The 12,200-nt window shown below is 55.7% G+C and overlaps 1 protein-coding gene and 1 pseudogene across 3 annotated transcripts in view; one reads left to right on the top strand and one right to left on the bottom strand.

Annotated features, from left to right (window-relative positions):
- ACOT7 (acyl-CoA thioesterase 7) overlaps positions 1 to 12,200 on the bottom strand; it is a 111,637-nt gene that overhangs the window by 77,175 nt on the left and 22,262 nt on the right. The window contains exon 1 of one of the 3 annotated variants that reach the window (XM_032394827.1): positions 5,993 to 6,100. The exons of the other annotated variants lie outside the window; for them this stretch is intronic. Coding sequence (XP_032250718.1) covers positions 5,993 to 6,012 — 20 coding nt within the window. The 5' untranslated portion in view covers positions 6,013 to 6,100. Of the gene's footprint in view, positions 1 to 5,992; positions 6,101 to 12,200 lie in introns of those variants that run through there. 3 annotated transcript variants of the gene reach the window in all.
- Positions 9,493 to 10,259, top strand: LOC116625892 (annotated as a pseudogene).

Below are 12,200 nucleotides of genomic sequence, written 5' to 3'. Positions count from 1 at the left end.
TGAGCACCAGGACATAGGCCGTGACCCCGTGGAAGACGACCCTCAGGAGTCCCAGAGGGGCTAACGCATGCAGCCTCGGCTTCTCTGAGAAGTGGAAACGTGCCACAGCTCTGAGACTCCTGTCAGCGGGGTAACCCAGCACCACCTGCCCCGGCCTGCCGAGCTCCTTGGGGGCACCTGAGGGGGCTAAGTCCCCCGGGATCGAGAGCTGGGAGCCCTCCAGGGTCGGGGGAGGGGACTAAAATGCCACCCATTGCCCCAAAGAGGAAAAACTGCATCCCTGCTGTGGGCAGCCAGTGGTAGGAAGACTCCAAGAAATCTCTGGAATCCCAAGAAGCCAGCTTGGTGCTCCTACAGTGGGCAACCCCAGCCAAGCTGGCACCTTCCCAAACCACAGTCAGGCTAATGAAATCTGCCCTCAGCAGCCTCAGGCCTGGAGACGGGACGGGCAGAGCACACGCCACAGTTCCAGTGTGCCCGCCGACAACCTGGGCTCACCCAGCGCAGCACCCAGGACCTGCACCCTCTGCTCCGGGGCTCGGGGCCAGGGAGCTCCGCCACCCTGTGGGGCTAGGATCTCCTGACAGCTCCACTCAGCAGCTCAGTCTAGCCAGTCAGACTCCGAGATCATTCCTGGCTCCCGCTCTTATGGGTGAGCTGGGCGACCTGACCAAACTCTCATTCTTCCACTTCCTTGTCTTTAAAATAGGCATAATAACTGAACCACTGCACTTGACCGGGGGAGGACAGACTCACACGAGATAATGCAGATAACAAGCCCAACCGCAGTGCCTGGCACACGGCCAATACAATGCATGCTCACCAGCAGTATTCTTCCCTCCAGGTAAATATTTACCCAACCGACTGCAAGGTTGGAAGCTCCAAGACAGAGCCAGAAGATGTGATTTTCTCGGCAAATGAGCATGGACATCTTGCCATGACTGACAGCGGACTGTTGCCCACCCCCAAGTGTGACCCCTTCGTCCTGGGGGAGAGCCGGCTATGAGAACCGAGACCCACTCAGGTCACATGGCTGTCTGGCCCTGCCTCACTGACTCGGGGCAGCAGTCATGGTAACCTGGGCAGAGGCCAGGGGAACCCCAGAGAACCGGAAGGAAGCTTCACTTGGCTTCTCAAACATTCATTTAAAAATATTTCTTGAGTCAACTCAAAATGGATAAAGACTGGAAACCATGAAACTCCTAACAGAAAACACAGGCTTACGGTAAGCTCCTTGATCAGTCTTGGCGACGGTTTTTTAGATCTGGCTCCAAAAGCAAAGGCAACGAAAGCAAAAATAAACAAGTGGGACTTTATCAAGTAAAAAAGCTTCTGCAGAGCAAAGTAAACCATCAACGAAATGAAAAGGCAGGGGCGCCTGGGTGGCTCAGACGGTTAGGCTGCTTTCTTCGGCTCAGGTCATGATCCCGGGGTCCTGGGATCGAGCCCTGCATGGAGAAAAAAAAATCCCTGCTCAGCGGGGAGTCTGCTTCTCCCTCTCCCTCTGCTTCTCCCTCTGCTTGTGCTCTCTCTGTCAGATAAATAAAATCTTTTTAAAAAAATGAAAAGGCAACCTACAGAATGAGAGAAAATATTTGCAAATCATGTATCTGATAAGCGGTTAATATCAAAAATATATATAAAGAGCTCACACAACTCAACAGTGAAAAAAAAAATCTGATTTTAAAATGGGCAAAGAGGGAACACCTGGGTGGCTCAGTTGGTGAAGCATCTGCCTTTGGCTCAGGTCATGATCCCAGGGTCCTGGGATCGAGTCCCACGTTGCAGGGAGCCCGCTTCTCCCTCTCCTCCCAGCTCATACTGTTGCTTTCTCTGTCTCTCTCTCCCAAATAAATAAATAAAACCTTTATTAAATAAATAAATAAATAAATAAATAAATAAACAGACAAAGAGGGGTGCTTGGCCACCTGAGTCAGTGGAACATCCGACTCCTGATCTCAGGTCATGAGTTCAAGCCCCATGTTGGGTGTAGAGCCTACTTTAAAAAAACTTAAAAAAATAAAACAGGTAAAGAAACCGACTAGACATTTTTCTAAAGAAGACATAGGGATGGCCACCAGGTACATGGAAAGGTGTTTAACACCACTCATCATCAGGGAAATGAAAATCAAAACCACCACGAGAGATCACCTCGCACCTGTCAGAACTGCTATGATCAAAACGACAAAGGAGAACAGGGGTTGGCGCGGGATGCGGAGACAAGGAACCCTCGGGCACAGTTGCTGGGGATGCAGACCGGTACAGCCGCTGTTCTCCACAATCTCTAAAAAATTAAAGCCAGAACCACATGATGCAGCGATCCCCCTTCTGCGCATTTACCCCGAGGAAACCTAAGGTCGAGGTCAGAAGATACACAGGTTCATGACGGTGGCACTCATCACAGCTGAGCCCCCACAGCGCTCATCCGGGGGTGGGGGGGTGAACGGATAAAGCTCTCGTGGGATACGGAAACCAACGGGGGGGGCGGGGGGGGAATTCTGTCACTGCTGATGACAGGGATGGACTCGAGTGCATTATGCCGAGTGAAAGAAGTCGGAGACAGAAGGACAACACCATGTGATCTCACGTACATGTGGAATCTGACAACAGAGAGCTCAGACAGAGAACAGCCCGCTGGCTGCCGGGGGCCAGGCAGGGGGGCGGCGGCGTGGGGTGACCCCCCCAGGTAAACAAGTCCTGGGGGCGTGAGGACAGCACGGGGACTCCAGGTACCAGTACTGCACCGGACACATGGAAGCTGCTGAGAAAGTAGATGGTCAACGCTCTCACCACAGGGGAAGAAACCTGCAAACCTGTGAGGCGACAGAGGTCAAGGGTCGCTTGGTGAGCCTTCTGCTCTACAGACACGTACCAAACATCACCTCGCATGCCTAAAACTAACACCCCGTTCTACGTCAGCTACATCACAATAAAACCGGAAAGATAAAATAATAAAAAGTTTAGAAACATTGTCCAGTTTTTAAAAATTCGGGCTTAAAAATAAAATAAAATTAAAAAAAAACAAAACCTTAGCATTAGCCTGAATTTCTGAGTTAAGAGGTAGCCAATTTAAATAACAAAAACTGCTGTTATCAACCTCTTTCCTTGGTATCCGTTTTCAACTTAGTAAAGGACAGAGGGTCATTTCTGCCCAGAGGGTGGTCCTCCCGGGGCACAGGCACCGACCACACGGGCTGCAAGGGGGCAGGGGGCTGGCCAGGGAGAGCAGAGCCCCGGGTTCTAGAACTTCAGGGAAACCTGAGTCCAGCCTTCCCTAGAAGCACCAGAGCCTGCCTCTGGGGGAGCCCGATTCCCCCCTCGGGGCTCCCTGTGCCTGTCCGTCAAGTGGAGCTGTGCCCCCATGGCTGGCCCACAGAAGGGCAGACAGGAAGTGCCCACATCCGGCGGGGCACTGAGGAAGAGACTGATAAGGAGGCAGCCTTTGAGATGGTGCCTGCAGCCATCCTGCAACATTTGAGGGTCCCCAGAAACCCCACATCATCAACATCCGGCTGCCCCCAGGAGCCCGGGCACTTGGGAATAAATGCCAGGAGCTCCAGACCACACGCTGTCGGGCACGAAAGCTCACTGGGACGCTTTCCATCCCCCACCCTTCCTGGTCACCCTGGGTCCTGCACAAATACTGTCCTAATTCCCCAGGCCAGCTGGCCACTCAGGCACAGGGTGCCGGCCCGAGCCTCCCTCCCTGGGGCCTGATCCTGACCCGCACTCTGCAGTTACTGCAGAGGCAAGGAGACCAGAGCCCAGCTCACTCCATGCCCCTCGGCCCCAAGTGGCCCCCACTGCTCAGGAGCTACTGGGCAGGGCTGTCCTGAAAGACCAGTCACTCCCTCGGGGCCTCCCCAGCTCGCTTCCCCAGAGCTCCCATGCCCCTGGCCTGCTCATCTCCAGGCAGGCAGGTGTCTGAGGAGCGAGGGCAGCCAGGAGAACATGTGGTCCCTCACTCAAATTTTGTTTTCCCATTTTTTTTTTAAATATTTTATTTATTAGAGTGAGAGAGAAAGCAGGAGCAGGGGGAAAGGCAGAGGGAGAGGGAGAAGCAGTCTCCCCGCCAAGCAAGGAGGCCGGCAGGAAGGGCCAAGGCTGTCCTCAGCTTAGCGCCCGGAAGCTGGGCAGGGGAGGGGGTTCTGATGGGCCCACCGACCACACCCGAAATGTCTAACTGGAGGGGGAGTCGGGATTTGGGGCTTGTGGCCTCCAGGCTGTGAGAACATAAATTTCTGTTGTTTTAAGCCACCCAGTTTGTGGTCACTGGTTATGGCAGCCACAGGACGCCCACAGTCAGGGGGGCAGTGCCCCACACACAGAAGACAGCAGTGAGTGACAGGTGAGCCCCACAGGACCTGGGGTGGTGGCTGCAGCCCGAGCCTGAACACTCAGCCCCTGCGGCCCGAGCCCGGCCAGCCCAGGCCAGGCCCCAGCACCGGGGCTGAGCACTGCCCACCCCTCCCGCAGCCCCCCAGCATGGAGCCGGCCTCTCTGACTCTGACACCAAAATGTCCCTGCTAAAATACAACATTGCAGGGGCGCCTGGGTGACTCTGTCGGTTAGGCATCTACCTTCGGCTCAGGTCATGATCCCAGGGTCCTGGATCAAGCCCCGAGTACAGCTCCCTGCTCAGCGGGGAGCCTGCTTCTCCCTCTGCCGCTCCCCCTGCTTGTTCTCACTCGCTCTCTCAAATATATAAGATCTTTAAAAAAAAATAAGATAAAATACAGCACTGCAGCATGAGTTCCGTGGTCCTCAATCCAACAGTGAACGCTAAAATAGCTCTCTGAGGTAGAAGGTAGCAGGCAGCACCAGGCCCAGCCGGATTGCCGGGACAGATGAAGTCCTCTTGGGAGTTCCACCTGCACCAAACACAGGCAGAGCCATCGGGCCTGCTGCTGTGGTCCAGGCGGGGGCCTGCAGAGCAGTGCTAAGGACACCTCACAGACTGGGCCAAAGGTCCCTGGGCCGGTCCCTGCTGGGCAGCGAGGGCTGTCCTAGGCAGGGACAACCCCAGGGAGCTTCTGCCCTGAACTAACCCACAGCAGTAGCTTCCTTCGTGCTCGGTGCAGGGAGCCGCCACCTTGGCAGGGAGACAAGGAAGAGCAGGCGTTGCCATTCCTGGTGGGAAAGGAGCTGTGGGGCTGCCCGGGGGTAGGCACATGCCAGGACCATGTGGGCTGGGGGATGGGGCCGATCCCCAGCAGGCACAGGTGAACACCTCTTCTTTCTACGGGGGACCCTGCCAATCGGAAGCCCCAGTGACGCCGCTTATCCTCTCCAACTTGCTGCCTAAGAAGGTTCCAGCAAAGTTCCTTCAACCCCAGAGCCCCCACCACAGCCCCTAGATGAGGCAGGGACGGAGAAATGGCTGGGCCAGGAAAAAGTCCCTGGGGCTCGTCCAGGCCCCAGAGCAGGAGTGGGAGGTGCCAATCACACCCGAATGCCCAGCTCACACTTTGGCCGGGACAGGGGAATGAACCGGGAGAAGGTTCCAGGGGCAGCCGGCTGACCAGCACCCACGGATCCCAAGAACCCAGAGCAGGGGCGGCTGAGCCGGCAGGAAGCAGAGCGGCGCCCCACACAACCACAGAACCCGGCTGGCGAGAGAAAGGGAAGCACCGGGAGCAGCAAGGCTGCCGAGAGAAGCAGCTGCCGCCATCCCGAGGCCTCCAGCCGGGAGGGAGAGTGCGAGCCTCACGGCTGGCCTCTTCCAGGCACTCAGGATGTGACCCTGCCGGGAGCCCAGGGCAGGTCACGCGGGGGCTGGACTTCCGATCCCAGCTGTAGGCCCACCTAACATCCGCAGACAGCAAGAACCAGAGCAGGCAGCTGTCCTTGGCCCCGTGAAGCCGGCCAGCCCACCCACCGGACACAGGGGCCGCATCCCCTCTCCCACCTGACCCCGTCAAAGTGCCCCCAGACAGACGATCTGCGGCAGTGGCCCCCACAAGAGAAGGAGGGGGCGCGAGACTGGTGGTACCTGCTCAACTGGGAAGCCATGCCCGCTGCTTCGTCCTGGGTCCCGAGAGAAGCAAGGGGGTTAGTGGCAGCCAAGCCACCCACCCTCCCCCTCCAAAAGCACCATCCCAAGTCCCCACCAAGCCAGGCTGCCCAGTCTAACCAGGAAGAGGCTGCCTCACCAATCCGAGGAGTCTACCAAAAGCCAGTTGTCATAGAAACCTCGCTTTATAAATAATGACAGTGGAGAAGAAGCACCTCTCTGAGCCCTTCTGCTGCTGTGCCACAAGATCAAGAAGTCACGCAGACGGGGGCCGAGAGACAGGGCAAACGCCCACCGAGACTTTGTCCAGGGTCTAGGGAAAGGCGGGGCCCCAGGCCCGGAGCCACGGCCAGCCTTCCACGGCCAGCCTTCCACGGCCAGCCTTCCGAGCTTCCTGAGACAGGGGAGGAGGGTCTCAGGCCAGCGGGAGAGGCACAATGAGGGGCCGCATCAGGGGCAGAGCCAACATCCTGCCCAGAGGGGTTGGCATCCGACACCTGTCCCAAGGTTACCTCCCAGAGCCCTAGGGGCCAGGTGAGCCACTGGAAGGGAAGTGGGCGGGGGAAGCAGCCAGCTCCACCCCCCCCCCCACCCCAGCCCCTCTCCTGCGGCCACGGCCAACGCCGCCACCACTCAGACCCGCCTCCTCCCCTCTAGGGCCCAGGTGAGCCACTGGAAGGGAAGTGGGCGGGGGAAGCAGCTCCACCAGCCCCTGCTCTCCTGCGGCCGCCGCCACCACACAGACCTGTCTCCTCCCCTCTAGGGTGCCAGGCGGCCAGTAGCAGACCTTCCGTCTCCGAGGGAGGGCCTGCCCTTCTCCCCTCCCACGGGGTGTTGGGAAGAAAGAAGGCAAGCCATCAGAGTGGCCGGGGAGCAGGTGTGACGGTGGCAGCCCGGGGGGAGGAGGCTGGATACATAATCACTGCTCCCACGCCCAGTGCCACCCCCATGCAGGGCACGTGAGGGCACTCTTCCTGAAAACTGCCGACCTGGCTTGGCTCCTGGGCACTGGTCCACCTCGCCTGTGGGCAACTCCGTAGGTAGTGCGCTCAAGAGACCACAGGCCAGAGCACCAGTGAGGTTCGGGCAAACTCAGCCTGTGGCCGCTCTCACTCATCAAAGGCCCAGCATGCTCCCAGCTCCTGGCGTCCTCCCTAAAATACGGCCCAAGTGCTCCTAAAGGCACAACTACCATTGTCCCAAGTCCTCCCACCTTTCTGTGAAAGGAGACAGAAGCAAAATTCCAGACTGACCACCACAGCGGCGGGTTCCATAGGGAGGCCGGCCGGGGCAGGAAGGGCCAAGGCTGTCTCAGCTTAGCGCCCGGAAGCTGGGCAGGGGAAGGGGTTCGGACGGGCCCACCGACCACACCCGAAATGTTTACCTGGAGGAAGGGGAGTCAGGGCAGAGTCTGGGTGGAAAACCTTCCCCAAAGCCTTCCCCCACCCACACAGCCCGATGCGGGCCCTGGCAGGATGGCAGACCTCCTTCGGCTCCTCAGCTGTCTGTGACGGTGCTTCATCCTGAATAGAAGTGACCCCATTTGCAGGCAGGCCCGAGGACTATTCCCGTAGGGCAGGGCCTAGGGCCATCCTGCTCACTGCTATTCCCTAGGACCGGGCACCACGCAGGACACAAAGCAAAGTGCCGTGAACAGGTGTCAAATCAAAGAGCGAACGAGTGCCTGGGAGACACAGAATGGACGGAGGCCACCACCCCACCCACCCTAGGTCCCCTCGGATCAGCTGGGCGCTCAGGCCCCGTGTGCACCCGGTCAGCAGCCTGCCCCTCCCCCTGCCTTCCCTGCCCAGAGAAGCCTGGCCCCACTCCCCTCCCCTGGAAGAGGCCAAGAGTGCTGCCCCCACAGGCCACTCAGGATCCAGATCACCACAGTGGGCCATGTGCTGGGTCTGGTCAAGCCCATCTATCACCTGCCGGTCAGAGAAAAGGCCCCCAAGGTCATGGGTGTCCATTCTAGCCACGGGGCATCCCAGAGCCATGTGTCCAGGCACCCAGAACCACAACCAGGGCCTCCTCCAGGCCCCCCCACCCCCAGCCATCCCACAGTTGTCTTACAGCTTGGCCTTCTCCCTAAGACAGGCCTCATCAGCTCCCTTCCTCAACACTTTCAGGGATGCACCCAGCCGAAGCACGAGCATGGTCTCTGTTCGTCCCTTCCCGAGCCCCGGCCAGGTGGGACTCGGAGGGGGGGCCTCAGCCCGGATGCTGTGCCCTTTGGACTTGGCCCCATTCCTTCACGCAGGCATGGCCGCCTCCCTAAGCAACGCTGGCTTCTCTCTCCCTGTTGGTCTCAACCTTCGGGGTGCTGGGCACGTGGCCCACCCCAGGTACGGAGCGGCCACCCGCCACTCCCAACACTGCATGTGCCCGTGACCTTTTCAGATCCGTTAAAATCACAGGAAATTGGAGTCAAAAAAGATGCTGGAAATTACTCACTTCAAGCCCCTGCTTCTACCTGTGAGGAAAGCAGGCCCGCAGAGGCAAGGAGGGTGGCCCCGGGCCCGCACCACTCAGACCTGGAGGACGGGGCATTCAGCACCTTCGAGGTGGCGTCCCCGGAGGGTGCTGGGCCAGGGGCGACGCAGCCTCCCGCACGCTGCAAAGACCTGCCATCCTTCCCGGCAAAACACCCCCCGGGTGATGGGGTGATGACTCAGGGACGAGAAGCAGGCACAACTTGCCCCGCCACGTTCCTTCTCAATTATGGGAAAATCATTAAAATGCTCCAAGCCTGGCTTAAAGAGAAACAGTCCTCACGGGGCCCGCGGGGAATCCCGAAAGCGGCCACACCGGAGTGAGCAATCTCTCATGGAGAAGTCCTCCAGCGCCGGCCGGGGATGCTGCCTCGGGTGGCTGAGTAAACCCAAACCCGTGACTGAGAAACGCCATCCACAGGACAGTTGAGACCCACCGCAGAGTTCAGACCCAAATGGAGTTCTCTCCCTATTTTCTCCTCCGAGGGAAGACATCCTTCAGATTTGGAACGATCCACTGAATGACAGGCAGGCTCAGTTACTTAACACCTGGGTACATGCACACACCCTAAACCAGGAGAAGTGAGATTTAAAAAAAAAAAAACCACCAACCCAACAGGGAAATGCAATGAGGGAAATCTGCAGGAAGTGACACAACCCAGGGAAATACCTACGAGTCCACCCACAGCTCGATCAAAGCGGCGAGGACGTGCATCACTTCCACAGCCACGCCAACTTCCCACAGAGAGGACGCGTCCCTCGCCAGCCTTCCGAGTAAATAAGTACAAAGTGGAATAACCAGGAGGTGGTTTCTCATGTTCTGTTAACCAAGAACGGCCACCCCCGTCACCCCCGGCCCTGAGCAGCCGTTCCCCTCCCGGCAGCGGGGCACTGGGTCGCGCGTGTGGGCTGAGCATGGCGACACTGCGGCCCTGAAATCCTCCCCGACCTTGAGGCGTATGGAACCTCAAGGTCTTTGTGATGATGGAAACCAAGAAACTGATTGGTAAACTGCTTCAGCCAGCAAGACCTGCTCATCATCTGACTTCTCCCCCCGGAGCAGTATTGCCTTTCAACTTTCAAAATGAATAATCATGCAACGCCCAGTGCCTACCAAGTGGAGTTAGCAGATGTAAGACGAATGGAATGCAAGCCTTTTCTCAAGGTCATAATGAACGACAGCGACATCAGTCTCCCGTTAAAAAAGAGAGAATTAAATAAAGCAGAGATTTCCTGTTGAAGCTCTCAAGTGTTTCCATCCACAGGAAAAAACCAGACTTTCTGCCTGATCATCCCATTGTACTTCAAAAACCAGAAAACCACCAAAGTTTTAAGTAGCATTTTAAGAACAGATGAATTTGAAGATAAAGAATTATTCGTTTTCTATTTTGGACACCTGCAAATGAAGTGGATCTAGTAACAATAAGAGTAATGGACTGTGACAATTCAGTTTATTTTTAATTTTGATGGTTGGGTATTTGGTTTCTCCTAAAACGAGAAAGATATTTTAAACTATAAGGAATTTTCTAACCAGTTTCAGCTTTGCAGGCAGTTTCCTGCATAAATTGGGAAGTAACACTGGAAAGTAAGAATTTGGTTAGTAAAGTGGGAAGGCTGTATTTATAGTTTGTATGCTACTTGCAATTTTTTGTTTTTCAGCTCTTATAATAATGGAATGGAAATGTAAGCTGTAAAGATTCTCAAGTATAAAGTATTTGCTAAAAAATAAATAAGTAAATTAACCAAGAACTATTTTTTTAAATATATTTATTTATTAGAGAGTGAGTGCAAGAGAGATCACAGAGGGAGAGGAAGAAGCAGGCTTCCCACTGAGCAGAGAGCCCGATGCGGGGCTCAATCCCAGGACCTGGAGATCATGACCCGAGTCGAAGGCAGACACTCACCAAATTGAGCCACCCAGGTGCCACCCAAGAACCACTTTATTTTTTTATTTTTTTATTTTTAAAGATTTTATTTATTTATTTGACAGAGAGAAACATAGCGAGAGAGGGAACACAAGCAGGGGGAGTAGGAGAGGGAGAAGCAGGCTTCCCCGCGGAGCAGGGAGCCCGATGTGGGGCTCGATCCCAGGGTCCTGGGATCACGACCTGAGCCGAAGGCAGACGCTTAACGACTGAGCCACCCAGGCGCCCCCCAAGAACCACTTTAAATGATAAAACTAGATGTCCGGAAAGGTTCCCAGCAACATGACCCTAATAGCCAAAAGAGGAGGGAACAGCCCAGGTGCCCATCACGCAGGGACAGACAAATAAAATGCCGTCCATGCACACGACGGGATAGGATTTGACTATAAAAGGGAATCGGGTACGGATGCACACTACCATGAGGAAGAATCCTGGAAACACGATGCTGAGCAAGCAGCCATCACAAAGGGCACGGTTCCGCTGACACGAAATGTCCAGAGCAGGCCAATCCATACACAGAAAGCGGACTGACTGGCGGAGCCATGGCCTGGGGGAGGCGAATGGGGAGAGAGAGCTAAAGAGCACAGCGCTTCTTTCAGGGGTGAAGAAAATGTTCCGGACTTAAATCACAGTGATGTTGCCCCAGCTTGTGAATACACCAGAAAACACGGACCTGCACTCAAGACTAAAGGGACAAACAGGATGCGAATTACAGCACAATAAAGTGGTCACCACAACACCTGGCTGCAGACCGCTGCGGGGAAACAGGCCCACCCCTCTGCCTCCAGAACTCTTGGCCTCGGCAAGACCTCCAAACACTCAGGCCCAGGAGAGAGCTCGCAGAACTGAGCCCAAAGAAAACCACGCGCATTGGACAAGGCGGCGGCTTCAGAGCTTCTGATACTAAGCAGTCAACTAGCTCCGGGGACCCTACGCACGAGCAAGGTTCCATTTCTCTGAGACATCTGTGGCAGCTGTTTTCTTCAGCTTTCAAGGCATCTGGAAGCTGGAGAAGGTCAAGAGCTGCCACAGACCAGAGCCCAGGAGAAAGGCAGGACGTGAGAGAGACACAACTCCAAACTCAAAGGTCAATCAGCCTAACCGATCAGAGGGCACTCAGAACGGAGAACTGGAGAAAACCCCCAGTGGTCTTTCCTAGAGTCAGGGGCCACTGCCCTCCCACAGAAGTTCCCGCCCTGGGGCCAGCAGAGGCAGGAAGGACGGAGACTCATGTCCAGACCACAAAAAGAACTCTCAAAGCTTCACGGTGACAAAACCAATGACCCAATTTTTTTCAGAAGCAAAAGGCTTTTTTACAAACACTTCACAAAACAAGATCTGTGGGTGTAAAATTCGCACATGAAGAGATGCTTGACATCATTAGACATTAGGAGAATACAAATTAAAATCACAAGGAGATACTGCTATACACCTCAGAACAGGTAAAATTTAGAAGACTGACCATAGCAAGTGTCGGTGAGGATGTGGAGGGCAGCGGGAGTCCCGCGCTCTGCTGTCAGAAATCAGTGGCACCCCACTTTGGAAAAGTGGTCAGCAGTTTCCTCAGATTTATTTATTTCAGAGAGAGGGAGAACAAAAGCAGGGAGGGGCAGACGGAGACGGAGAGAGGGAATCTCAAGCAGACTCCAACCCTGGCACAGAGCCCAAGGTGGGGCTCAATCCCATGACCCTGAGATCATGACCTAAACCGAAATCAAGAGTCGGGTGCTGAACCGACTGAGCCACCAGGCTCCCCAAGGTCAGCAG

The sequence above is a fragment of the Phoca vitulina genome, unplaced genomic scaffold (genome assembly GCF_004348235.1).
Source record: "Phoca vitulina isolate PV1807 unplaced genomic scaffold, GSC_HSeal_1.0 scaffold2, whole genome shotgun sequence".
Classification (NCBI taxonomy): Eukaryota; Metazoa; Chordata; class Mammalia; order Carnivora; family Phocidae; genus Phoca; species Phoca vitulina.
This window is presented reverse-complemented; position numbering and strand designations above follow the sequence as displayed.